This window comes from Orbicella franksi, chromosome 2 (genome assembly GCF_964199315.1).
Source record: "Orbicella franksi chromosome 2, jaOrbFran1.1, whole genome shotgun sequence".
In the NCBI taxonomy this organism is placed as follows: Eukaryota; Metazoa; Cnidaria; class Anthozoa; order Scleractinia; family Merulinidae; genus Orbicella; species Orbicella franksi.
Genome location: NC_138146.1, coordinates 12,212,730 through 12,240,308, shown reverse-complemented (window position 1 = coordinate 12,240,308; position 27,579 = coordinate 12,212,730). Strand labels below are relative to the sequence as shown.

Here is a 27,579-nt window from a genome sequence, read left to right as displayed (position 1 = left end):
TTCCAGATGGAAAACCTCATTTGCTTAATGAAGTTGCTTTTACCAGAGATTTTATGACAAATATATATTTAAAAGATACTTACCTTTCTGTGCCAGTTCACGAGTAATCCCGAAAGTTCCTTCGCTTCTTTTGGAAGGGAACATGTTACCAGTTCAAAGCTCTTCCATTCGGCCTGTGTTCAGCTCCCAGAATTTTTAAGAAAAATCTAAAACCTGTTGCCGCATTCCTGAGGAGGAAAGCCATTCGATTCCTTATTTACCTGGACGACTTTCTTCTTTTAGCTGCAACAATGGAGGAAGCTGTGAAAAATACTCGGGTGGTAGTGACTCTCCTTCAGTCCCTAGGTTTTACAATAATCCTCAAGAAATCATTACTGATTCCAACACACGTGATAACCTTCCTGGGTTTCCAAATCGACTCAATGTGCATGATGATATCACTCCCGGCAGAAAAGGCCGACAAAATTCTACACTGTTGTCGCAGTCTGCTCGTTTCTCAAAGTATCGAATTGCGAAACCTAGCAAGTTTAATATGGCTGTTAGAGTCCTCGAGACCAGCCATTTGGCGAGCTCCACCACACTTTCGTCTCTTGAAGTCAGATCTGAGAAGGGGCCTACAAATGAACCAGGAGTCTTACGACGCTTTGATTGCCCTGTCACCGAGTGCCAGAGTAGAACTTGCTTGGTGGTTGAAACACACCCTCAATGCAAACGGTAGTCCCGTGCACTTTCCTCCGCCGGATATGATCACAACTGACGCATCCAAGAAAGGTTGGGGTGCAGTTCATCAATCCCTTCAGACCAATGGCAGATGGTCACAAAAAGAGTCTGTCCAACACATCAATTATCTAGAGCTAAAGGCGTCCTTTTTTAGGCTTTACTGAAAAACCTTTCTCAAAGGTAAGTCTCACGAAACCGTATCTCTCCAGTTAGACAACACGACCGCCACCGCTTACATCAACAACAAAGCGGGTACACGTTCCCCCAGCTTATGACTCTGGCCTTAGAGATGTGGGATTGGTGTCAGGAAAGAGACATCCTTGTGATAGCTTCTCGCATCCCAGGAGGAGACAACGTCTCAGCGGACAAGGAGCCGAAAAAATTCAAGGACATGAGCGAGTGGAAGTTGGTCCCAACGATTATTCAGGGTTTTCTGCTGAATCGTCAGACGGATCTGCTTGCGAGTCATCTAACTAACCAACTCGCAGATTACATCAGTTGGAGACCCAACCTGGGAGCCATCCACACAGACACCTTTGCGATAAACTGGACTCCTCTGTGGAGCTATGCCTCCCCCCCCCCCCCCCGCCCCCTTCAATCTGATATCCAAAACCCTGAAGAAGGAAACAATCGACCAAATGATCTAATTCTCGTTGCTCCAGTTTGGCAAGCCCAGCCCTGGTGGCCGGTTCTGCTGAGACTTCTAATATCTCAGCCAGTGTGGCTACCAAACGGTCCATCCCTCTTAACGGACCCGACCGACCTGAATTGAGTTCATCCAATGTATCCTCGCCTTCACTTGGCCGTGTTTCACATCTCTACCAACGTTTCCAAGCTGAGGGCATTCCAACAAACGTTGCCGATCTACTCATTGCAGCTACTCTTACCTCCACCTCGTCGTATCTCTGGACGGCAAATTGATCCACTTTTGTCATCTATAAGTGACATTCTAATTTTCTTAACAGAACTCTTTAACGACGGCTTAGCAGACCGATCACTTAACGCCCTTCGTTCTGTTATTTCGTCAACTCATGGACATTAATGGTAGTTCAGGCCGCTTCGCGGCCCTAGTATAATTCTCATTACTTTTGAAATGTCCACTTCCTAAATTAACTATTTGTGTAGATGGATAAGACGCCAAAAAAATAGTTATTAAAGAAAAAAACAAAAACGTTTCCTTTTTTAACAACTTAAAAAGTTTTCAAAAACAGGAGAGCGACAGTTTTTCTTAGTCTTTCAGACAGTCGTCCAACATGCACGGAGTTGCACAATGCATCTTCCTAAATAAATTCAATCTATTTAGCTCACTGAGCCATAGTTTTGTTAGAAAAATACATTATTTAAGGAATATAAAATCACTTTTTGAGGGAATATTGTTTCTTGCCCCAACGCGCAACGAGGGACACAAATGACACTACAAGGGTGCAAATAAACCATATTCCCGAAAAAAGTCAAATTTCGTTTCCATGAAATAATAGCTAGTTAGTAGCTGTATTTAACGCACGTGATTTGCAGAATACGCGTGGAATTTAATAGCCGCTGTTATCCTCCTTCCTACTGCGCACACTTCGTTACCTCATAGTGCTCCTCTCCTGACTTGCTTATATTACCAGTCTATATATAGCTATAGTGTTTATATGAAAAAGAGTTGGTCCACCTATGGTCACTACCTTGAAGGCGAGTGGTCACACATTCTCCTCAATCCTCAAAGGTCTCATGTAAACAATCCGTTACCATTTATAAAAAGATGAATGAAAAGCTCTCTAATCCGAAGAGGGACACATCAGGGCAAACTGGGCATACATAATTAATACGCGTATGCAGCAGGTTCAGCAACAAGGAAAAGGACAAGATTGTAATGTCAACGCTCGATAAAAGAAGGCTCGGAACGGGGGTGGGGAGGTGAACAGAGATGGCACTTCTAAGAACAACTCTTCTCCATGTAAACAGACCGTAAGCCAAGTAATATAAACTTAAAGAAATTTTCAGTTCGCGAATTTGTTTTATAATTAATACATTGATAACCAAAGTAAACACAGTTAGGACATAACCGCTGTCACAGCGAAAGCGCTGGTTGTCCTTTAGAATAACTACCAGCTTAGCGATTACACTATATACGCTGTAGATAGCAATAATACTTACCAAATGAGATGGAAATCAAATCAAAATTCTCCAAAACACCGGAAAGTGCAGTTATGTTCAGTTTACAGAGAGCGGAGGAGGTTGCTTTTATAGTTCTGCTACGTGAGTTGAAACATCCTGCGTAAACAGTGTGATTGCCAATTCAGGATTACGTCATGTAGACACGCGATCCATCTCTTAACCAAACAGTTTGGCAGAGATAACAAAATGCAAGTTATCCTGAGGTCTGTCTTTACCACAGTAATCCTTAAGACTGATGAATCAGTCTCTATTTTCCTGACTACCCAAGAACTTGTAAGGTCAAGTAAACAGAAGTTTCCGAACATTACTGAAATCTCGCCACTTTCTTTTGTGACCCATTTGTTTGGGAAAACGTCACAGTTTGTTTACCGAAGAAAAGCCTATCTTTGTTTAGTTTTCGCAATCTTACGTTCTTGCTTGTTGCTAATTAAATAATTAAAACATTGACTCAAAAAGGTTTCAAAAGTCCAGACAGTTTCTACAGTTTAACATCCAAATAGCTTAACCTAGCTGTTGTTGTTCTTGTTATGTGCCTTGCCCCTCTGACCGCTGGATTTTTTCCAAAACATGACAGTTAAATGTTAGAGGTTTATTTCCGGCCGTCATCTGAAGAAATTGTCGTGAAACTCTCAGTATTTGGACGTGCAAACTAACATAACCTTTCACTTCGAGGAGAACATTTTAACATTTCGTTTGGCGTATCCTTTGTAAAAAAAAAAAAATGGCAAAACACGTTAGACTGTTTTGGGTTAGGTTAAGTATAACATTTGATAGTGCACTTTTATGAGGAGGGTGAGTAGAGCTTTTGTTAATGCCGCTGTACTGATAAGGGGTGCAAAGGACTTTTGTCACTGACAGTGTTTTAGCTGTTACATGTAGTTCACTGTTATGGAGGGTGTGAGAAGAGGGAGGGTGGGCGAGTAAACCATTTATTAGTGTAGTGTTATGTAGTGTGCTGCTTTTGTGTGGGGGAAGCGTAACAGTCTTTCAAACTCGTATCCGTAAATAGGATCACTTCATGCATCCGCGAATTGTTAAGTCTAGCATGATTCATCCCAAGATTACGTTGCATCGATTGTTGAAAAATTCGAAATATCCAGTTTCTTGCAAACATCATGACACAGAGAGTCGATCAATGTACTGGACATAACAGGTTACCTTTGTTATGCAGTTATTAGTGACCACAAATTTTGAACCAAACTGCGCCCATTCCCTTAGCCAAAAGGAAGACCGCACTGACATGTTTGCAGTCCAGTTAAAGTATCGTTCTGGATCCTATTTTATTGTTTGCGAATTATCGTTTTATTACATTTGCTCTATACGGCTTTTTTCTGCCTTACCACAACACTTAATATAAATGGGCAATATAAATGATAGCTTCGACAATTTTTAATACTTAAGATAAGTGTTTCTTGAATTTATGCTAAGAACTGCCAAGAAGATAAATAACTAACTTATACCAGCTATTTTTTGTTTCTTAACGTTTCTATTCGTTTTCTTTAAAATGCAGTTTTTCAAGAAATATTTTCTCCAAGAATTTGAAACGGAGTTAAAAGAATGTTTTCCAACTTTTATTCTACGTTTCACGCAACGACAAAGCTTAAGTATAACTTTAAAAGTCTAGCAATTATTTTAAGTGAGGAATTACCTTGAGAATAAGGCATGTATGGAGGATTAAATCTTTCATCCTTCATCCTCTCATGTGACAGATCATGAAGCACCGAATACCCTCCTATTCAGGGGGGTGGAGTAAATAAGCACTCATAAATTCCCCTAAGACTATAAATCGCACTCATTAGTGCTTATTTAACATTTAATCGTTCTAAATTACACTTGAAAGTATGTTATGTAAAGTTTATATAAACTGTCAAGAGCTATAACATCAATCCTGTGGGCAAATCAGATACAGTTATGCTATGAAACTACATAATGCCACGAAGCTGGCGCTCATGAAACTGCGGATAATGTCAAAAGTCAGCCAAAGTCTACTTGGTAGCAAAGTTCTTTCAAAAGGCAACTCGGGCAGATGGCAAATGATGTTCGAGAAATGCATGTTCCAGACAATGCTCGGTGAGGCCTTGGACCTTCAGTTACATATGTTTTACACACTGGAACCCTCTATGCCGTTTTCTCGCTGGATGAAAACATTTCCATTCTCGGAGATCGAAGATGAACTGCGAGAAAGAGATTCAGCTTTGGTTTTATGAAACGACATTTGGGTAGACTGAACGCAATTAAGACGGTCCGATGACCCATGTCCTGAACAGCAAGATGAACGAAGCAAAAGTTTCTTGAAGGCGCGACGATAGGTTCGGTTCAAGCAGGTGTAGATAATAGGATTCAAGCACGAGTTGAGGTATTCCAACCACTTGATTGCTTTGTAGGCCTCAGTCTTCATGTCATAATTAGGTTCAAAAGCAAACAGAATAACTATAACAAAAAAAGGCATCCAGCATACAACAAACGCTCCAATAACAATTGCTATGGTCTTGGTTGCTTTGATGTCTTTGGCGTAGTTTCGACCGATGCGGAGCGCTTGATTTCTTGCTACAAAGTAGATTTTCATGTACATAACAAACATAAGTAGCAGCGGAACAATGAAGCTTACCACCACAACTACCATCTGATACGCAAAGGTTTTACCCATTTTGTCAAAGGCCTGTCGAAGACCGCAGAGTAGGATAGAGAAAACCCACAATGCAACTATCATGACAATAGCTCGAAACGAGGTGAGCGATTCGCTGTAGGAAAATGGAGCGGTTATTGCGAGGTGACGGTCAAAACTGACTGCTACAAGGTTCATAATGGACGCCGATCCAACGAGGATGTCAATACTGCTCCAGAAAAGGTATAACTCGTTTGAAAATACTTGCTTGGATTTGTCATCCATGTCAGTTAACTGCAATACCAGCCAGAACGGCATCGCCAACAGCGCCACCAGGATGTCCGCCGCACTTAAACTAATGATAAAGTAATTGCAAATTGTTCTAAGATCACGGTAACAGTAAAAACAGGCGCAAACCATGATGTTTCCCACTAGAGTCAACAGCATCAGAACAGCGACAAAAAATGCTGCAACAATATTGCCATCGCTGGTGTTGAAAACGAACTCTGTATCGGTTGAGTTGTTTATCATCTTAAACACTTGAAGGCTGGAAAGATAAGATGTAAAGATTGATCATGTAAAGTCATCATTCCATGTATCTTGTGGTGTAGAAGGGGATAAAATGACTATGGCCACTAAAAAAAATCACTAAAGAAATATTGGCAGTTACTAAATCTTTCAAAGTGGAAACCCTTTATCTCCTTTCATCAGAAATCAAAAAAATTGCAAAAAAGTAGTAATGACAACATGTTAGCCACAAGGACGTCCGAGCAATTCAGCCTCATGGTAACAATGTTTAATGAGCGTGCCATATTGCAGCAACCACATTCAAAATTTGCTAACAATCCTAGAGATGCCAGATTATTTTAACCGATAAACGTTTTCAAATTTACTTCGAGATTTGCGGCACTCTTTCGTCTTATTACGAAACATAATTACTCCATACTAACATTTCGCCGCTTAAATGTCTGATCTAATTTTGGGAAGGACTTTTTTTCAGAAGTCTCATCAAATTCAGTGTTACTGACTTCCACGTTTGTTTTGCTGACACCAAGTCTCCAACATTTACTCACCCGTAAAGCAAACAAGAAAGAATTCAAACTTCACCATCACAACTTTACGTCGGCAAGATGCACCACCAGTCGCTCTATTGTCGCAATAAAGTAATACTTATGCCACACCCAAAACCGTAAAATTTACGTTAAGTTAGGGAATTAAGGTTTTGAAATTGTTTCCTCCAAGAAAATAATCATGCAAAGAAAACTCTCTCCGCTAACGTAAATAACTATTTCACTGACCGAAGCGGCAAGGTTTCCACAAACCTTACTCTTCACAGCTGTGTAGATCGGTTGTTCTGGCTTGTGTTGGTGAGACCAAAACAAATCGAGTAATTTTCTTCGAGCAACAAAATGTTCATTACATTCATAACAGACAGATGTTCTGCGATTCTAAACAAATACAAGCAGAATACCTTCACTGATCAGAATTTCAGGCTTCACCAGCGTCTGTTTGCTCGTTCCAAAGGCAACAATGATTATTTTAATAGCAGACGGTGCCAAAACATTTGACACTGCACTTTCCGCGCTCCAGATATTCGGGACAAATCTCTTTCATCTGCTGACGAACACCGCCAGCAATTCATGCGAAGTGCTTTGTTTTCAATAACTAACGATCAGTGCATACATTAATCCGGTCTTAAAGTGAAAGACAGCAGATTATTAGGGGGCTTATTAAAACAGCGAACGTAATCGGCCACACAAGTGGGTTTTGATACCTGAAAACATATCACGTGTTCGCATTTCGCTGTTAACTTTCACCAAGTGATGTGCAGATGAAACCAAAACAAAGAACAATTTTTTCTGAACTAAATTAGAAGAATTGAACGCGGTTAAGAGAAAATGACTCATCGACGTTGTAAATTAGTTCCGGTGTTTTTTATCCTGAATCCCCGAAGAGACTTGTAATTAGTACGTTTCCGTGAATTACCCAAAACTGCCCCATTTATTTCATTGTGAAATTACATCACATGTAAGCTCTATCTCTGTTCAAAGCAAAGCTATGAAATTTTCCGTTGTCATTTTTCTGCTGTTTTCTTTTTGTCAGTCAACATCGAGTGCCTTGTGTTCAAATAAAACATCGCTAAGAATTCGATCTGTCAATGTTTACAGTATTAAATTAGTCGCTTTTATGAATTATGGAAATTCTCTTTATCCGGCGGTAAGTCTCAGCTTCGGCGATCATTTTGTTATGTCCGTCCCGAATACACAACAACGGGATTATCCGACGCGTTACATCGACTTACAAAAGATGAATAAAACCCTTAGGTACAAGTAACAATGTTTGTCAGTTTCAAATCTTGACCAGGGTGTAAGCCACAAAATGTTGCTCTTTTAAATATTAATTTGATCACGATATCGGCCTCTTGTAACCATAGTGTTTCGAGATTGCAATATTAGGCCAATTTAGCAAGACTTTGTAAAATTAGCAAGAAGTGGCTGAATTAGCCACACCCAATAAAAACGCAAAACCTTAATTAGGTAAAGAATAAAATTGCTCTAGGATATGGAAATACTATTTATAACAGCCTTAGGCGGTAAGATATCATTTTAAAACTTAAAATCCAAAAATTATTGAATTTTTTTTTCAGAATAATCAGAATCAAGCAATTAAAAGGTTCTTTTCTTAGTTAAATTGCCTTCTTTAGCAAATAGATCGCACAGGACGAGTACATGTATAATATATTTCATCAGCAGTTGTCACGAAGATTTAAAACTAGCTTATCAATAGCAACTTAAACTGAGACTATATACAGAAAATAGACGGTAAAACCGCAAAGGTTTTGTCGCTTTGAAAATGAACGGAATGAATGATTAAAATTGGCGAATAGACGACTCAAAAGGAAAGATCAAATTGATTACTGAAGAAAGTGCAAATAAATGTGTGAACATACATTCAATTTTTTTTTTTTGATCAGCAACTACCAATTTTTTCTCACTCGCACAACTTTCTGCCATCACTTTAGGAGAAAGAGATAACCATCCGTCAACTTTTGTCCGCAACATTAACATAGATTTGGAGATTCCATTTTAAAATGTCTTTTCTCACCTTGGGTGCTGCGTTCGATTCTTCTTGAATGTTAAGTTGTTTACTAAAAGCAGGGGTTAATGAAATAGAGAAACTACTCTGATCGTCGTCTACAAAGATTATAAGATAGTTTCCTGCTCGCCCCATTTTGCTTGCTAACTAGCCAAGGACAAGCAATCATACATATTTTTAAGCGAATAAAGTTGTCTTGAAACAAGTGAAACATGCTGGCATGAGTTCTTGCATAAACAAAATAGAGTGTTTTTATGATCAGAAAGGATAGCAAGCTTTAATGTGATTCACACTTCTGTTGAGGTAAATTAATCTTTTCTTGCAAAATATATTTCGGTTTGTTCAGTCTCAGACCTCATTAGCAATCTAAGTGATTAGACTGCGGGGAGAGTATCAATAATTAGGAATATTATTCTGAGGACAGAAAACAGTTAATTGATTTATCGATTTTGCATCATATTTTCGTATCTCATAGTTGATTGCCCCGTTTTCTACCACCTCAACCATTTGAATGCCTGCCAAGTTGAAATTTAGTGACAGCTGCCATAAATCCTGTCGTTATTAAAATACCAAATTAACATGTTCGCAAAGTGTGCAGCAGCAAAAATCAGCATGAAATATAAATAACTTTTAAAGGGGGAGGAGTAGAAAGAGTTCAACAGCCTTGTGAATGTTTATAGTTTGGACAGAAACTGGCTCAGTTTTCCTGTTTGTGTTTATTTGTTGAATTGTTTGCAGCAATGAACAATTCTACTCGCATGTCTCATTTTACAATTGGAATATATTTGTCGATTTACTTTTATCAGAGCATATTTGCTCTGAGTCAAAATTTTCATTCAACCAGTTCTGCATTATTAAACTTGCTACATGGTTGAGAAAAACAAGCACAGCTATTCTTTAACCTACCAACAAGAAACTTCTTGAAACACAACGCGTTCCATTTAGGTTTCGTGGCGCGTTATCTGCTTAGTGCCTGACAAGATCTTTTAGCCACAATAATTAAGGGCATTGTACAAATGCAAATATATATACATATACTTGTGTGCGATTAACAATTGCCACTGAGCTACAAACCAAAAATGTTTAAACCAAATGTCGAGACTGTCGACCCTAAAGAACGACAGAAATTGAATACAAAATTAAGAATAGACAGAAAAAGTTACAAAAAATTGTAAATTTTGTTATGAAAAAGCGGCTTGCTTTTTTTTGCGGCTACGACCACTAGCAACACGTACAAAGCGTGATTATCAAAGAAACAAACTTACAAAATACTATCTTGTGTTTAAAAACATTCATCACAAAATGTTTTAGATGAGAATAAGCTTACCTCTGACTAACAAAGTAATTCTCAAAGTGTGATACAACCAATACAAGGAAACGATGTCCATCGGTCCAAAATAAGTCAGTTAGTCCGTCCGCTTAGCGTATAGAGTAGCTGGATGTCTTACTTACTATTTACTTGGCCTTTTTGTCATTAGAAATTCCTACCTTGATCGTTAGTTCTATGTGTCCCATTGTTTTTTTCGAAAGCTGCTATGGAACAGTGATTTGAAAAGTTGAGTGTAGTGCCATCACAAGCAGCTGGGAAAATATGTAAATGTGAACGCTGAGAAATTAAACGTAATTTCCGTCATCGCTAGCTTATTGGCCCTGAAGATGGTTCAACGTCGGGGTGAGAATTGGCTTATTTCTCAAACGAGTACCAAACGCTCTTTATTTAAATGTTTTGTCAAAGTCTATGTAATTACCCATGATTAAGCTTCTTAGCTGACATCATTGTTCGATGCCACAGTAAGGGTCTCTCCAGAGAAAGTTTGGTTGGTGAAAATGAGTCGATAAATTTTCCGTTAGCAAACCTTTCTCTACCCGCTCACAAGCTCAGTATTCTCATTGCAAAACAAATGCTATCGTGTAAATCATTGTTTACCTTCACACCAACACGGATGTACGATTCCTTTCCTTGGATTGCTCAGAAGGACGCGCGATGCGTGGGTGAGGTCCACGCAATTTGTTTTCTCTAGCCTTCGTGGATATTCCTCAGTATTCCCGCAGCTATGTGGCAGATGTTTGTAGAGATAAGAAATTCTGTTTCATCACAGGATATATTTTTTTAGTGATAAGTACATGCGTAGATGAATATAATTGCGCGACTAAGATTTGTCATGAATAAGCTTGTCTTTAATTATTAATAACACAATGTTAAATAATTTGTGCCACGACTAGTTTCTTGTTTCCCCCTCGAAAAGACTCCGTGTAGAACAAATTCAATGTTTTTGCTTACGTTTTTCATATAAAATACTCGACCATTTTTTAAACCATGCCAACGAAAACAGTTATGCCACTTCTTATATAAGTTCTCAGATGCGAAGTACGAAATTAAGCTGCAGTGGCGATGGGCCATTGTATACATGTAAATATGAGTACATATGTTAAGAGTAACCTTGTTACTTATTTCAGTTATATGGTCTCACTTGTAATACAGAAGTTAGAAGAACTCTAAAAACTTGTCAGTAAACATTGTCATGAACAAAAAGACACTGATGAGTTAAATCCAGTCAGAAGTAATCGGGACACTTGTCAAAACAGCCTTAAAAGGGAGGAGATAATCATTACATACTGATGCCGTCATATCTCTCTCCCCACCCCGCGTCTAACGAGTAAGGGAAGGCCAAAATTCAACAGCGCTTGGCCTGCGGAGTGAATCGGGCAAACACGGAGTCAGTTTTGGTCACGATAGACGCCCCAACACTTATAACAACCTCCGTTGCTGTATTATTTTGAAACCCAAGTTTTCAATTTTTTTAGGTTGAGGTACATCGAATTTAGAGCCAATGACTCGGATGAGGATGGTTACTGCGCTCCAAAGACTTAAAACCGAAGGGCTTCCAATGTTGAACCTTTTTATGAAAATCCATTTTAGTCGCGACATTTAATAACGTCGACCGAAGCTGTTTATTCAATTTTTTCACGTAGCAAAGAAAACCTACAGGAGCACTAAAAATTTCGCATAACTGAATTTTTTAATGGTTTTGTAATCGCCGGATTACAAGATCACGATCGTTTACAACTAAACAAGTAATCTCAAGAATGGCGCGGTAAAAATATAATAAAAAAACTACAATAACAATATAAAATCATGAAGATAGAAATATAGTAAATATTATTTCATGATCGATTTTCACCATAGCAACCATGCTGGTCAGTTGTTGGCAAGTTGCACGGTTTATATTTTTGATCAGGTCTGGGTTGTGTTGAAGACTCTGTGCGGCGTGTAGAAAATTAAGCTTTTGAAACTTTTACAAGGTCATCACAGAAAGTGTTTGAAAGCTGTCATAGATGAATAGGTGACTAACGACTTTGAAATCAACGGAAATCTTATGAGATGCAGATATTATCCAACTATATGCACATTCACTACCACGTACTGGTAGAGGCACCAAATTTACTTCAAAAATCAACAAGCTCAGTTGAGATGGTATCTGTCAAATTGCAACACAGAATAATTACTCAATTTCTCAGAATAATAAAGGGCACTTTAATAGTCAACTTTAAAAGCTCTATATTTTAAGAAATAGCATTTTGTAAATAAACCGAGCAAAAAGTGTTAAAGGGTTAAAAGGACTCACCTATTTTGATATTTTGATTACGGTGGAATTGGCTTAATCCGCAGCACAGAAGTAGCTACAAGTATTGGGAGCTATTCCGAGGTAATCTACTCGTTTGATATGCAGGCACAGGGGACTGCCCTCTTATTCCAAGAGATCAACAACTGTTCTTACCTAGAAAGAAAATTCACATGGATAATTATGTAATTGCGCCAGTGATAAAACAGATATCTCTTGTTCTAAATACCTATTAGTATGGAAAGAGAGAATAACAACATGACCATCTGCACAAATAGTGGAAAATTACTCTGACTTTATGGTAACAAGTTGAACACGCTTTCACAGTATTTTATGTCGTAACATGACCTCATATTGAAACTCCATAACTGATAGATATGTTTAATTCTCGTCACATCTTGATACAACGTTGTGTGACTATTAACTTGAAAAGTATAATATGCAGACACGCAGCTCTTTCATTCAATGAACCCTAAAGCAGGGGCTTAGATTTCATGGAAATAGTCGAAATAGAGAAAACGGGCTGGTGAAATTTTTCTAAGTGCGATGACGTCTTCAAATTTTCTTATTAAGAAACATTTTGATCTCCTTTTTGGAGGCCAAATTACACGATTTTTTGAAAAGTGTCAAGTTTCTTCTTTGTGTCCTGACCATATAACTTCCTGATGCTGGATATGACACAATACGTCAAAATACCGACTCTGCTTGTTCGGTGTTACAGAGTGGCACTAAATTTTTGCGGGTTCTAATTTTTGCGATTTTTGCGGGTTTTTTTTTTTATGATTCGCAAAGCAAGTTCCCGCCAAAAATATTTTCCGCGAAAATATTCTCCGCAAAATTTTACTCCAGTGGTGAAATCATACATACAAACGTCACCAGTAGATTCTCGTTGCTGCCATTTGTTTAAAAAGTCTCTTTTGTTCAGAAATAGTAAAAAAGGTTTACAGGAAAGGATCGTCTGAACGTATTCCACTGAGAAGAGCATTCTACAATTCCGCGCCAGACCACGATGTAACTGTCATACTGATTACTGGATTACTGTGTTTTACATCTCTACATGTTGTATCACTTGCCAGTTGCATGCAGTTTAATTAAAAAATGCGAAAATGTTGTAAATTCAGTTAAATGCGACTTCCCCAAAATCGAAAAAATTAGTACCCAGCAAGAAAAAACGGCCTTTTGCAATCGCAAAAAATAGTTTCCGCAAAATACAAAAAATCGTCGATTCGCAAAAATAAATTCCCACAAAAATTTAGTGCCACACGGTATGCACCAACGAGAACCGCAACACAAAGGTAGGTTCGCTATTCTAATTACAGTTTTAATTGAAAGAGTAAACATAATCTTGTTATCTTCTGCATTCAGCCATATATGCGCATGTGACGAAACAGTTTTCATCCCATGCTGTTTCTGTTGCTGATTTTTTGCATTAGTGTCATCTCAGCGCACGGAATATCGAATGTCCGAATGATACTGATAAAACGATCAGGATTCCGTATTTTTCTCAATATTTTAAAACAAATAGATCACCTGCAACTCTTCTGAACTTGTAATTTATACTATACGAACAACATTGCCTTTGCGTGGAAGGATTTCAATATAAACTAATAAAATCATCCAATCATCTTAATTTTTCAACAATCGGCAACAAAACATTTTTAAAGTAGTTGGAATGGCGATTTGATAACGAGAAAGAAACAACTTACATAGAATTGCGATTGAAAAAACAGAAAGTATTTTCTAAAAGATCAAAAGATCCCACAAATAGCTGCAAAGAACAAGCAAGACAACTCATGGTTATGTCGAGATATACAGCCATAAGTTATACATGATTATAAATGAACAATGTGTAATATTCGTTGGTCGATGACGTTGTCAAAGTGTGAATTCTTCGGAAACTACAAACATGTTGACCTGTTGTGTGAGAATTATACCGAACAGGATTCTTCTGGAACGAAACCTACCGGTGGAATCATGGTACAGAAAAAACAAACAAACAAACCAAAAAACCCGCTCAACTGGAATGGCAAAGGTCGTGTTAAATGGGCGCAGATGCGGATGTTATAAGGCGGTGTAATGGCGTCTTACATGGGCTTGCTCAAATTTCTCAGTTTAATTATTATTAACTAGTAAAAGGAATAGAAATAAAATTCAAAAACAGTTCTATTGATTTTCTTCCTAAAACAATGATCCAAGGCATCTAATGATGGATATTCTTTTCACAAGCCGTATTTCACTCTTAGTTAACAACTTCTCGTCAGTGCTTAATTCGTAATCCCTCTAAAATAGTTTTTTTTTTTTTGCTTTTAAATGTAAGGGGTTTTTCATTAAACAAAATACTTACCCCTAAACAAATTGAACTTTATACTGAGGGTTCGACGACAAATAAATCATTGCGTGCGTGATTTGCTAACACGGTCTTACAGACCATCAGCGTAACCACACGATTTCAAGCGTCGGCGGTACCTTGAGTAAATAGAATTGGATCATAGGATCTTTTATTACCTTTTATTGCGAGTAACTGAGTTTTTCCAATTGACAATCTAATTTTGCAGTTAACGCTAGGTGGGGTGTACAGGTCATCGTCACGGAAAGCTGCGTTCTTTTCACTTCATCAGAAAGACGATGAAAACAATACTAAGAAAAAACTTATAAGTCATCTACATTGTTTTTGTTTGTCATCTACTTTTGGGCTGATTCTGACCCTTTCCTTGTTTCAACATCTCGAATTTAAATTTTACCCCACTTCTAAATTACCAGGATAAAAAAAAATTTATTCATTTTCAAGTCTAGAAGTCAATATTTGTTGATAAAACGAACATAGACCAATTATCAAGCCAGAAAAATAATCACTGGAAACGCGAACTTATTCAGTGCCTGTGAGCTTTTGCTCGTCGTTGTAGATCCATTTCAATGTTTTCAAGCTTTTCTTTCTCCAATCATCCTAATTTTTCTGCTTGCACATAAAGTAGAGTGAACGGTTCAACTAAAAAAAATCACAAAGAATATAAGATGGGTGACCCGTTCCTCTTATTCCATATTTCGAATATTTTTTCTATGGTAATCCTACTTATATGTCTTTAACACACATAAATATTTTCATCCACACGAGTCCGGCGATCTTTTTAGTATCGTTTACGCCTGGTCCACACGTAAACATGAAACGGAACTGGGCGCCTGGGTAGGAGACTGACACTAAGAATGTGCACATTCACTTGACGTGACGTCAGCGTTTATCTTGTATGGCTCAGTATACCGTATTCGTTCATGCTGTTCACACAAGAATACGTAAGCGGATATGGTTCTCATTTGACAAGCATATTCCCTTTAGAAGTGATTATGCACTTGAATTTATACGTTGGTGTCGTTTAGGTGTGGACAAAACTCGTAAACGTATTAAAAATGCCGTTACAGACGTAACCGTAACCGTGTCGGGACTGTGTAGTAGACTCATTTGACTCATACAATTGACGTGTTGACCACTTAGCGGCCATGTTTATGGTAGTTTCACGGTCACGTAATGCCGATGTGTGACGGAGAAAAGGCCAGAACTCTATTATTCAGATCGAAAATATACTGAAGAAATTTCGCGAAAAATGTAACAGGATTACAAGACTCTTCTTAAAAAATAATTCTTCTTTAGCGTGCAGTGTGAGACAAATGTATGAAAATATTCAAAGCTTTTGATACTGCATAGTAATCATAATAATGTTGAAGTTTACATTATTCTGCGAAGCTTAAAAGGTACGCGCTACGGACAAGAATGTCAAAAAAGTCATAGGAAATTGTACTGTGGGAGAACTGTTTATCTCAGAACTGCTTACAAACATTGTGACATTTGCCAAATGGCGACGTCAAAAACGCTACTCTTGAAAACATTGAACGGAGTAAATAATTATGTTCCCTGTCCCTGTTAGGCATTCAACCAACTGATTAAGAATTAAGGTAAAGAAAATGCTCTTTTACCTGAAAGACATGACACTGGGTCTCAATAAACGCAAATCTTGGGCATATGCTAAAGGCAACCTCTCTTTTCGGAACAGCTCTTAAATTAAACGCAGACACGAAGATAAATGTTTCTGGGACAAAGCTGGTGTGTTTTTAGAGTGACGCCTTTGTTATCATAGTCACAGAATCTAGTGTTATAATGCTTTTTAAGATTCGGATAAACAGCTTTACGTAAATTTGCGTAAGTTACAATGATCTCAAATATCAGCTTGTCCCACACACCACGGGCGTAATTGACTTTTTGTTTAATTTTTCCTTCTTGTTGTTGGTGAAATTAAATTATTTATGCTACTTTAGGACGTTTGCGGCATACATTGATATCGACAAGATTGTTTTCTCTTCGCTTGCGTGCCCCTTGCTTGATGTTAGGTTAATGAACGTTTCAACCAAGATCAGATAAAAGGCATTAAAAACAAGAACGATAATGCAATCTAGATGTGTAAGGAGAAGAATCTAAGAATAATCGATTTTGTTCTACGTGGTAAATTGTAAATACACATAGCTCTACATCTTCATGCTATATCTGCGTTCGATGAAGGACAAAGCTCACTAAACTGATGGAATGCTTTTGATCTCGTGTGTGTCCTGAGCAAGATAGACGTTCGACGATCTTTCGTTCGTCGTTGTCGTCGGCCGTGAATGACGTCACAATATACACTGAACAAGCCATATATGTCACATATGCGCAAGGTCTCTAGGTCAGGGTTTTTCCAGTACAGGATGCTTTCTACTTAAGGCGAGTAAAGGGCTAGTAAAAGGCTAGTAAAATGCCAGCCTGGAACAGGTTCGGAGAACATGAATTGCCGATGAATAGCCATAATTCGGAGCCCGACGAGTTCGCGAGGTCATCGATAACGATGGCATTCCTCAGGGACACACTATCATAACAATATTAAAACCAGAACTGAGTAACTTAGCCGCGTGAACAACGAGTTGAGTCAAAAAATAGACTTGACTGCTAAAGAATGTCCGACCACTGATGACGCCACAATGGCATTGTTGTTAATTATAACAAGAACTTGTATTAGAGATGTTTCTAGGATTTTTAAGTAATATTAAGGGTTTATAAGTAGTTATATTTTCTTGAACATTGTAATGCGCAGCTGAAAATGTTATATTGATATCTCCGCAATATAATTATTAGTATTAGTATTAGTATTGTTAGTATTAGTGTTAGTGTTAGTGTTAGTGTTAGTGTTAGTGTTAGTGTTAGCGTTAGCGTTAGCGTTAGCGTTAGTGTTAGTGTTAGTGTTAGTGTTAGTGTTAGTGTTAGTATTAGTGTTAGTGTTAGTGTTAGTGTTAGTGTTAGTGTTAGTGTTAGTGTTAGTGTTAGTGTCTGATATTTGGTTTTTGCTGTCGAAAATCATTTTCAAGATTTCTACCAAGTGATTTCAAGATCACTTCGAAGAGAGTTGATCTTGGCGAATTTCCTCAGTATGCCCATGGACGATAATCTTAATTCAAAATAAAGTATCCTCTAGAATCTTTCGTCTCTCAGTTCTAATCCTATTTTTAACAAATTCTCGATTCTGATAGGCTCCGTAACGTAATTTGCACGCGATCACGTGAGTGCTTATTTATGATCATGGCCGAAATCACATCCAACAAGCACGAATAAAATAACTGTTTTACTACAAATGTTCCCAAAATACCCGATCATTTCAAATATAAACTGAAAGTTTAATTCAGCAAATGTTCGCCAAGTTCACTTGTCTTGATGGCAGAGGTGGTGTAGCTTGGTAACCAAGCTTATAAATGTTTTAGTGCGCGGTGGATCTCTTCGACCAGTCAAAACGGCAATTCTTCAATTCACCACTAGAAATTATACAAATTGAAATTAGAGTCTCTTGCATCAAGAGGAATCCGTGGCTTGTGGTGTTACGACGTTTGGCATTGGAGGAGTAGTGTAAAAAATACTGTGCCTGACCATATTCTGTGTACCTACTGGGTTTACTTGTAATCGGTGGGCTCCTGTCGATAGCCAAGTACCCGCGATTTCAATCACAAAAAATTGATTGGCTGATAAAAACACAGTCCCAACATGTGATTAAATACCCCCCTACATTGGACATTTGAAATGTTAATTCTAACAAATGCATTCCAATTTAGTTTAAATGTTAGCAGGGTTTAGTGCCGTCGGCTGAATTTTGCGTGCGATCATACTTGTGACAGAGTAATATATCACCGCGTTAATCAGTGAGATACACCGAAGAGGTTGTTCCCCAAATCAATAAGAGTAAAATAACCTTATTGATATTCAACAAGTCATCAATCATGATTTACTTGGCTCATTTTCCTAGCTTATCGTGCTTAAAACATTGAAGCCATGGCATCACTTCAGCAATCAGCAATCATGAACTTAAATAGATGGCAAAATATTTACATTCACTGTTGTCGAGGCCAGAAACGACAGCGCACTGGACATCAAATACAATTACAAATGCACGTTAGTATGAGGGGTGAGATTCTTCGACGATCAAGTTCGTAAACATCGCAGCACGTAGTTTCTGTTTTGAATTGCTCTATTGAGCTACGTGGTTGAAAAGGTCATCCAAGGAAAGTTTGTTATAATTATTAGATGGACCTCCCCACCGGTTGGGAACTAATGAAAAGAAAAGTTAGCTGTTTCATTAACGTGACTGTTCGAACCAAACTACGCCAAACTGAAAAACAAATACAGTGAAAAAGAATTACCGCCCGCTTCTTATAACTCACTGGCAACTGTTTAAGATGACCATAACACCGAAGTTCCCTTAGAAATAGGATCGAGTAATTTCATATTCCAGAGTCTAATCTCTTGTTTTGTTTCCAGAGGTTTGCGCTTTTGCAGATGGCGATTGAATCAAACTTATATCGGAAATAAGCATCATCCGTGCGCAGTAAACATACAGATGATAAAAACACATCAAATTCCCAAGGGTCATTGTTTCTCATAATTAAAGTAGATGTCATGTTAGCTCATGTTGATTGTGCTGATTTCTGATTCCTCTTGAATCAATGCCCTTGACAACAAGAGAAACAACACAGCAGATATGCACGTAGAGGATTCTAAATTCGGTTAGCTTCATTTCTTATTTTATAGAGTAACCTTTTTGCCGTCAGTCGAAAATTCCCTCATGCCGGTCATAGAAATTCCCAAAGTACCTCCCCCGGGGGTCATCTATAATCCTCAGCAGGGAATTTTTGCTTCCTTGCGGCAGATGCCTAAAACGATAATGTCATAATTCCCTCATTACTATTTTTAGTTGGGTGGCGTACGGTACATTTGTTAGAATTCTACAGCTAACCAGAAGCTCCATTTGTTCACAAAATGTTATTTTTCGTAAGAAAAATTGTCGTAAGCTAGATAATCATACACTGAACGACTTGAACTCAAGCCTACCCTCATGTATTTTAAATATGTAGGTAATCACTGAAGAAGTTGAAGATTCTAGAAACATTGCAGAGTCATTGCACAGGAATCCAAGTCACCCTATGTGGGATAGTCCCTTGTGATTCATGTTTAAGAGATGGTGATCACCACCTACCTATTCTACCTTGTTTTCAGCCGAGTTTGATCACATTTGTTAGCCGGGGAGGGTACTGAGAAGAAATATGCGTCATATGTATTTAACACAGATCACCTTAGGGCACAGAGGGTTCCCTCGGCTTGACGGCAATACTTAATCGACCAGATGTTGTTACCAATCAAAAGGGATATTTCTTTTAATTACACTAATGATGGCATAAAGGTATTTGCCGCTTAATTCTTCGGTAGGTGTCCCCAAGAGCTAATAAAACACAAAAAGTATTCATTACTAATGTCTGCAATTTTAGCAGAATAAGTTGACTGTCTATCAGACACACACTTGGGACACACTACGCTGACACTCGGCACTATTCCAGAGACACCTCAATATGTTTGATATATCGCGCGTGCGAAGCAAGGATAGGATTTTACGTGCGGCTGTTAACTGATCACGGGTATATTCACTTCAATTCCGGCAGTCCGCTTTTATGTTCATGTATGTTTGTACTCTGAACCGCTTCAGAATGTTAAAAAGTCATGTATCGGACACGGTTGCTTCAAGAAATATTGATCGAAACATCTTTTAGCCATTTTAATTTTGGTAATAAACACTTTCATGTGTAATCAATATATGTGTATCTCATCAATTTTTGGTGGTTATGTTATCCCCAACGAAGATGTGTTTTTATATCAAAATTTCAATGCGGCTTACAATTGATTAAAGTGAGAACAGAAATACACTCATCAAGCTTTCATTAAAAGAATTAAGCAGAGATTGCCCTAAGCCGCACTGCTAAATCATCATAGATGTTATTAATTTGCATGTGCGAGAGAACTTGCCAGTCTGAAGTACAAAATGTTGCAGGCACAATTTCATTTATGTTCAACAACTGAACTAATTATACAACTCATTACTTTTCTTTGTGGATGAAACCTTGGCGACTGTTTTCACAACAAGTATACCATTTACGAGCTGGCTTTTGCATCGAGCCTTCATATGAAAGTGCGTCACGTCTGAATAGTTAATTTTCACTCAATTTTTATGTGATGTTTTGATTTGTTTTGAAAAAGAGGCAGGCATAGAGGGAAAAGGCCTCACGGTCAAAGGAGACTGAACGCGAATTTCTCTGACTCAATACATGTTAGGGATATCTTTGGATTCGTTAATTGCTATCTTGACAAAGTATGGATTGAAAAATCATGAGATATTTCAGCCTACTTGTACACCTCTTATCATTTCATCTTCGTATCATTTTCTTTTTCTTTTAGTGTATTTACTGCAATTTGAATTGCTTTGAAGACGATTTGTTGAGATCACCTCGACAATAGACGCATGAACCCAGAAGCAGCCGTTTTTTCATTTTTATTTTTGTTCCAGTATAGTTTTATTGCTGCGACTTTTTTTTTTCTAAATTTGATCAATGATACACATAATTTAGCTTTTTCTCCCTAACTGTCCGTGATATTTAAGATCGTTTCATATTCTTCAAAGTGATTCATTGACATCCCAGTTATTTATTTACTGGACCAGCAGGATCAGAGAGAAAAGCCAATTCCAATCGTTGTTATGAAGTTTGTTTGACCTAAACCACTGAAATGTTCCAGTTCCAGATTTGATCATCTTTTAGCTTTTCATTTTCAATAATAGCGCTCAATTAATAATAGGTTGTATTATTCTATAAACCAAGAATTATAACCACGTGACTGCATCAGGTATTCCACAAAGTAAAATACAACGTACTTCAAATTCACGTAAAAATGTTTCTTTAAAATTGTACTAAAATAGCCCTTTTCCAAGTTCTATTGGTTATCACACTGAAACACTGGAATGCTGAAATTGAAATTTAACAGTGGAGTGAAAGTCCAACAACTATGGTAACCACCTGTCTATCTGTATTATCGTGTGTGAGATCTACCTGAGGTTGAAAGTAGTTAATAATAACGAGCAAAATAACTGACTTGACTATGATGCAATGGCCCAGAACAACAATAAGCTCATTGGCAGACAATAGGGGTTTAGGATTACTAAACGAAATATCAGATCATTTGTTCAGAGTCTAACATATATACAGGTGTTTTGCAATTGTTTTTCGGTTACGCCTCCGATGGTGGGACACCGGATACCACTATCCTGTGTCGGGTTATGTTCCTGGTTACGTTGTTGGATTAAAACGTCACTGTTGGACCTAAGCTCTGTCGGCTGTTGATGTCTCTGAAGATAACATCCCTGTAACAGATCCCGGTATTCCCGCAGCAAGGGAGTTTCCGCAGGTTTTTACAAAAGTTTACAGAAGTGCTTTCCTAGGCTAAGAAACGTATTACAACAAAACCGAATTTTTATCAAGATGCGGCGAAGCAATAAATCTTGAGTTCCAAAAATGAGATTTTCAAAATTCTCAGACCTGGCTGCACTTGATCTCTCACTCTCCTATAATCTGCCCCCTGCCTCCCTCCCCACAACCTCCTAGCTCTGAACTGTCTCTCGTCCTACTTGACTACGTTGAATGAGTACAAGCGCAAACAGGACGCAAACCCGAGAATTACAATCCTCCCGCTTCTTTTTCTCGGCCTCCTTTTCATTTCTATATGTTTTAGTCTTTACATTTTTTTTAAACAGCTTTCCTGCTAATAGATTCATGAATTGATTAGTTCACCTGTACATCTAAACAAGCTGAGGGGTAAAAAGAATCCAATTTACATTTTCTTACCGGGATCTGCAGAAAAGAAGAGAGCTTCAAATAACGACTAATTTGCACCGCGCTTTAGTCAGTGATGAGAAAGAACTAAACAATAGATAAGTTTTTGTCCTTTTGAACAGTATATTATAAAAGTTTTACGTCCTTTGTTCACTTTAAAGAGGGTACTTGGGTGCATTGAAAGCATTTTTGGCAACGGAGGTGGTTTCCATGGGGCGGTGATGTTATCATTGGCTTAGGAAATTCACAACCATTGAATCTAACCATTAGCGAAGACCGCTTCCTTTCACGCGTCTTATTACATTGTATTTTCTACTTAGAAAGCCGCTTGCTTAATATCAATTTCACTCGTGTTATTAAAATACAATTTCGCTTGTCATGTTTTCCATAGCCATGCCGGCGATGGAAAATGTTCTTGAGACTGAACATTAACCCATCCAAACATACAGGTAAGTCCTTAACGAAAGCACTTAGTCGTTGTCTTTTACGATAAACGTTTTTCTAACTCTTTTCAATGCAAAAAGTGCCGTCTTCCTTTATTAATTTATGATTTCAGTCATTTGATAAGACTAAAATTGAACACGTCATGACCTGTTAAAAGAGTTCTTGTTTTTCTCAGTCTTTACCAAATTTAGAAATCTTTACTTACTTTCTCTATTAGCTTTTCAAATAAATTAACTTCTTGCCATCAGTGCAATTTTTCATGGAACAACTTAAAAAGGTAAAATCATTGCTTGAAAGTTAAAACAAGTAAGAATTTTAAATACGTATATATTTACGATAATGTTTCTCCGTATTTTTAGCTGTCTCTTCTACTGAAGGAATCACAACTCCTTTCTCTTAAAATTGACCAAAACCTTTGAACAAATATTTATTATTTTTTATGCCGGTGGCGTACCCTACGCTTCTGAATGAACCTGACTGATCCTTATACAAGAGTAAGTCAACATATGTGACCGGTTTGGACCAGACCGTGATTATCCACATGATATCAATTTAGAAAAATCTAACTGACATGTGGGAAGCCACACTGGAGCTGTTATCGCGTGGAGCAGATTTTGCGGAAAGTTGACAAATACATAGAGCAGTAAGAGGTTGATGCAGCCTGGCTAACATCGTGATGCGACCTAGGCAAAATGGCTGAGAGCTGAAAAATCAGTATACCGCCAGCTTTCATATACTGACACATGCATGAAAAATTTTTCAGTGATGGCAGCTGATAAATAAAAGTCAAACTTTCACTCCATGTAGATTTGCAAATTAATTTTAAAATGTTAACGCAATATTAAATAGTGAAAGTCAGTGGACCGCCAGCGAGACAAACGCAACATAAATTTAAATGTCAAATGAAGAATGCGTTTATTCAATTATCACAGAAAGAGAAGACAGTTGAGATCTGACTCACAAATCAATATATATATATTGAGATAAAGTCGCCTAATTACTAACTGAGATGGAGACCAGTAGTGGTCTGGAGTTAAACACTAAATGACTTGAAAATGCTGTTTTTATCGGGACAAATTCAATTAAAAGCATTTCTATTCTCTTGGTTTATCCACTCATAGCTAAGTGTAATGGTAATGCATTTAGAGCATGTTAAGTAATATGTGCCCCGCGTATGAAAATTCAATTTTGACAGCAGACTATTCTACGACAGCAGGTACCGGCGTCAGGTCCCGGCGGGGGGGGGGGGGGGGAACTAACATATAAAAATGACGGGGGTGCTCTTCGTGCCTTATACAAGTCAAAAACGCTGTTTTGGTACCTCTTAGGGTGTTTAGTCTCAAAAGGTCCATAGCGGGAGCTTTTGCGGTACCTTTTATGGTATTGAGCCAAAAATATACAGAGGATATTACACGGTGGCGAGAAGATATGAATTTTGCCACGAGAACATAAAATTCATATCTTCTCGCCAACGTGTAATGTTCTTTTTATTATATGGAGAAACCAATTCAACAAAAGCAAAAGGCGGGAATCGTGACTTCATTGAACGATACGACACTCACAAAGGTGACGTACGGAAAATACGCCACTCGGGTCCCGGATTAAGTGGCGTATGGAATCTACGAGTGGTTTAGTTCCCAGTAAAACACTCTTCTCCATATAATAAGACAGAAGATAATGTGTTATGTGAGAATTAGTACCTCTTAGGGGAGAAAAATATTTCAAGCTACGCCCACAAAACCGGATCTTGATACCTCTTAGGGGTTCTTTTCAACATTTCCGACGAACACCCCCGTCCTTTTTATATGGGACTCCCCCCGGGCGACAGGTATAGGTCTGTATGGGTGTTTGTAGCGCTCAATGGTTTAAGCAGTCATCCTCCATAAATAATAATAGCATTGGTAACGATAAACATATTCCGTCTAATGAAGTAATATTAATATATTTCTTTAACAAAACCATTAAGGGCTCAATTTCTGACAAAACTGGCCGGACCTGGATTATGTTCGGTAAAATCATGTTTAATTTCGTTGTACATATGTTGCGAATCCGATTAGATGGAGCGTCTATGACAGTTCCAGTAAATTTGTTTATCGGAATTCTCAAGAACTGTAAATTTTAATCAATATACGTTGCAGAAATTGCGGGAAACTACATCATGAGATTTTACTTGTTTGTACTTTGTGGTTGCCTCTGAACGTACCAGAAGTAGTTTTATAAAATTGCAATCTGCGGTGACTGGTTGACCCGTCAAATAGTCATAATGTTAACATTTTACATATATAGCATCATATTAGATGTAATGACACCGACAAAAGTAAATTATAATTTGTTCCTGGCTGGCAAATTTCGAATAGGACACGAGGCACATACAAGGCGTTTGTGTGTGTAAAATGGCGGACAGCGTGCTGCTCTGTCGTCAACGGCAGAAGCCACCGAAACCGCCGTGTGCACGTCAAGTAGCGCGAAAAACATCTCGGTACTGTGCGGCGTCAAGCCCATAATTTTAAAAAATTAAATTTGTTGAATAGTAATTAGCGAAAATTCGTACATTTTACATAAGAAAAAGTCCCACCTTGTTTTGGCAATTTTGATATTTCCTTATCGTTCAACCCTACCTAATGTTTTACCCATGTAAGCGTATCCAATATCCTTATCAGCTTGACTTGTTACGAACACGTCTTCGACGCCATTTTAGCAAAAGCTAGAACTCTAGAAAGCTACCACTTTGTTCTTTATATTATTGCAATTGAAGCACCTGAAATTTAGATTTACTTTCTCACACCACTTTACATTGAGAGTATAAAACTGCGCGAAAATCTATATCCGGGGCTTACCGGGAATTCACAAGAAAGCGCAGGTCGCTTTGATCATCTAACCTCTTGTTTTCGCTGAATGCTTCCCTCAAGGCTCGCTTTTGGCATTTTTTCTTGTTCTTCCAGCAGATGTCCTCCATGTCTTCAAACTGCTCACGTTTTTGTTTAAATATTTGATCAAGCAATAAATATGACTGTTGACACATTTGCTTCATCGCCGACGCGTCACAGGCAAAAACTAGACAATTTAAAGTGCGTATTGTTTTAGCGTCTCTCCAAATACCTGATAATTCTTTGCTTAAATGTTTTCCTCCGCTCGATATAATGCAAAACAAAGCCATGTTATACGTAACACCAAAACTTGGGCGAGGATGTCAATTAATTTAAAAGCAAAGTCTAAATCCTACGACAGGGGAGTGACAGTGACAAAAGGAATCCAATTAGATTCGGCGCATGTCAATATTTATTCAGGGTAAAAAACAAAAAAAGCCCTTTTAGCGGCTTTTCGAAAACATTGTTGTTCGTACATATCAGATATTGATCACATAAAAACCATCAAGGCATGCAAGATATTACCGCCAAACTAACATAACTTTGTTCACCAAAAGATGTGACAAGATTTCGTTTGAAGTTGTAAAGTTTTTCAATGCAAACTAATTTTGTCATGTCACGAATGCATAAAATGCTCAAGTTTACTCTATAAGAATCACGCACGGAAAGTATTGTTGTATTTTGAATCGGTAAAGTCGGCCACCACTGCTTTGCGTAGAAACCATGAAAATTTGGTCGCCTGTGTTCGAACAACGTTGAAAGTTGTTGAAGTTTTGAATTGCTCGCCTCCTTATCTGTTAATCTAGCAAACGCCGTTTTTTCTCCAGTCCAGTATTTTTAATCAAACAGACATTATCAACTGGGTAACCTAATGGCAACACTTCCCAATTGGCAGGTGAGAGTTTTGTATGGATCATTGACAAGTTATTTTGGCTTGCTTTCAATTAAAGTTACATAAATTAATGAGATTGACACTGACATAATTTCACCTTCTCTAAATCGTCAACTTTTGTTTCTTAAAGTCGACAGGAAAACGGAAAATGTCCTCTATTATTACATGTAACTAGGTTATAAATTTTAGCCAGAGCCTAAATCAACAAGCTTACCTAGATGGGTTATCTGCGTGAATATTAAATATATATGAAAGTATTACTGTAACACTAAATTATTAATTATATATTAAATGATTGCGTTCGGAGAACGCAAGCCTAATTCTGACATGTGGCTTTCCTGAGTTGGTTTCCCTGTGCACGGTTATATGCAGAATAAATCAACATTCCTGTGAGGACACCAAAATGGCTACCCCGCTTGATTTTTGCAGGGGGCATGTCACGGCCAGTAAACTGGTACCGTTTAATATTAGAATGCGTTCCTTCGGGATGATCTAGATCTGCATCAGTGATCCGGATCATGGTACATCAAAGGAACCGATGAATCCATGACCAGAGTAGATTCATCGGTCCCTTTGGTGCACCATGATCTGAGTGAACTTGGGTTACTGATCCTGATCCTGATCCAGATCACCCTAAAGGAACGCATCCTAAGACATGTAATAAGACATGTGGCGAACATGTGAGCATGTGAGTAGGCCATGTGAGCTAGTCTTTGTGCTGGTTCTTTCTTTCACTTCCTTCTATTCAGTCGCCGTAGGTTTCGCTCTTTTGTGCTCTACGTTTCGATTTAGATGATGTTAATAGTCTAGTTGTTAAGAATGCTTCTTCTTATAGTGTTATGAAATCGTTAAATGTTGTTGTATCTAGGCCAAGAACCGAACAGGGCCGTCGTTCATTTAAACACAAAGCTGCAATTGCCTGGAACTCTCTACTTGACACTGTCAAACAGCTTGAAA

General features: G+C 38.0%; 1 protein-coding gene and 1 pseudogene across 3 annotated transcripts; one reads left to right on the top strand and one right to left on the bottom strand.

The window, feature by feature from the left end:
* The first annotated feature begins 290 nt into the window (after window positions 1–290).
* LOC145479992 (uncharacterized) lies at window positions 291–1,492 on the top strand (annotated as a pseudogene).
* Window positions 1,493–4,934: 3,442 nt separating this feature from the next.
* LOC145480006 (histamine H2 receptor-like) lies at window positions 4,935–25,989 on the bottom strand. 3 transcript variants are annotated; one of them, XM_081458497.1, is made up of 3 exons: window positions 25,701–25,989; window positions 12,211–12,363; window positions 4,935–6,035 (listed from the first exon to the last, which is right to left on the bottom strand). In XM_081458497.1, the coding sequence occupies exon 3, from the start codon at window positions 6,017–6,019 to the stop codon at window positions 4,985–4,987; it is 1,035 nt and encodes a 344-aa protein (XP_081314623.1). In that variant the 5' UTR covers window positions 6,020–6,035; window positions 12,211–12,363; window positions 25,701–25,989; the 3' UTR covers window positions 4,935–4,984. The 3 variants fall into 3 exon arrangements, with proteins under 3 accessions (XP_081314623.1, XP_081314624.1, XP_081314625.1); XM_081458498.1 differs by lacking the exon at window positions 25,701–25,989 and adding an exon at window positions 16,174–20,953; XM_081458499.1 differs by lacking the exons at window positions 12,211–12,363; window positions 25,701–25,989 and adding an exon at window positions 6,960–8,522.
* Between the last annotated feature and the right edge of the window lie 1,590 nt (window positions 25,990–27,579).

Excerpts from the sequence above, each read along its gene's own strand:
- LOC145480006 (XM_081458497.1), bottom strand. The coding sequence starts at position 6,019 with ATGATAAACAACTCAACCGATACAGAGTTCGTTTTCAACACCAGCGAT.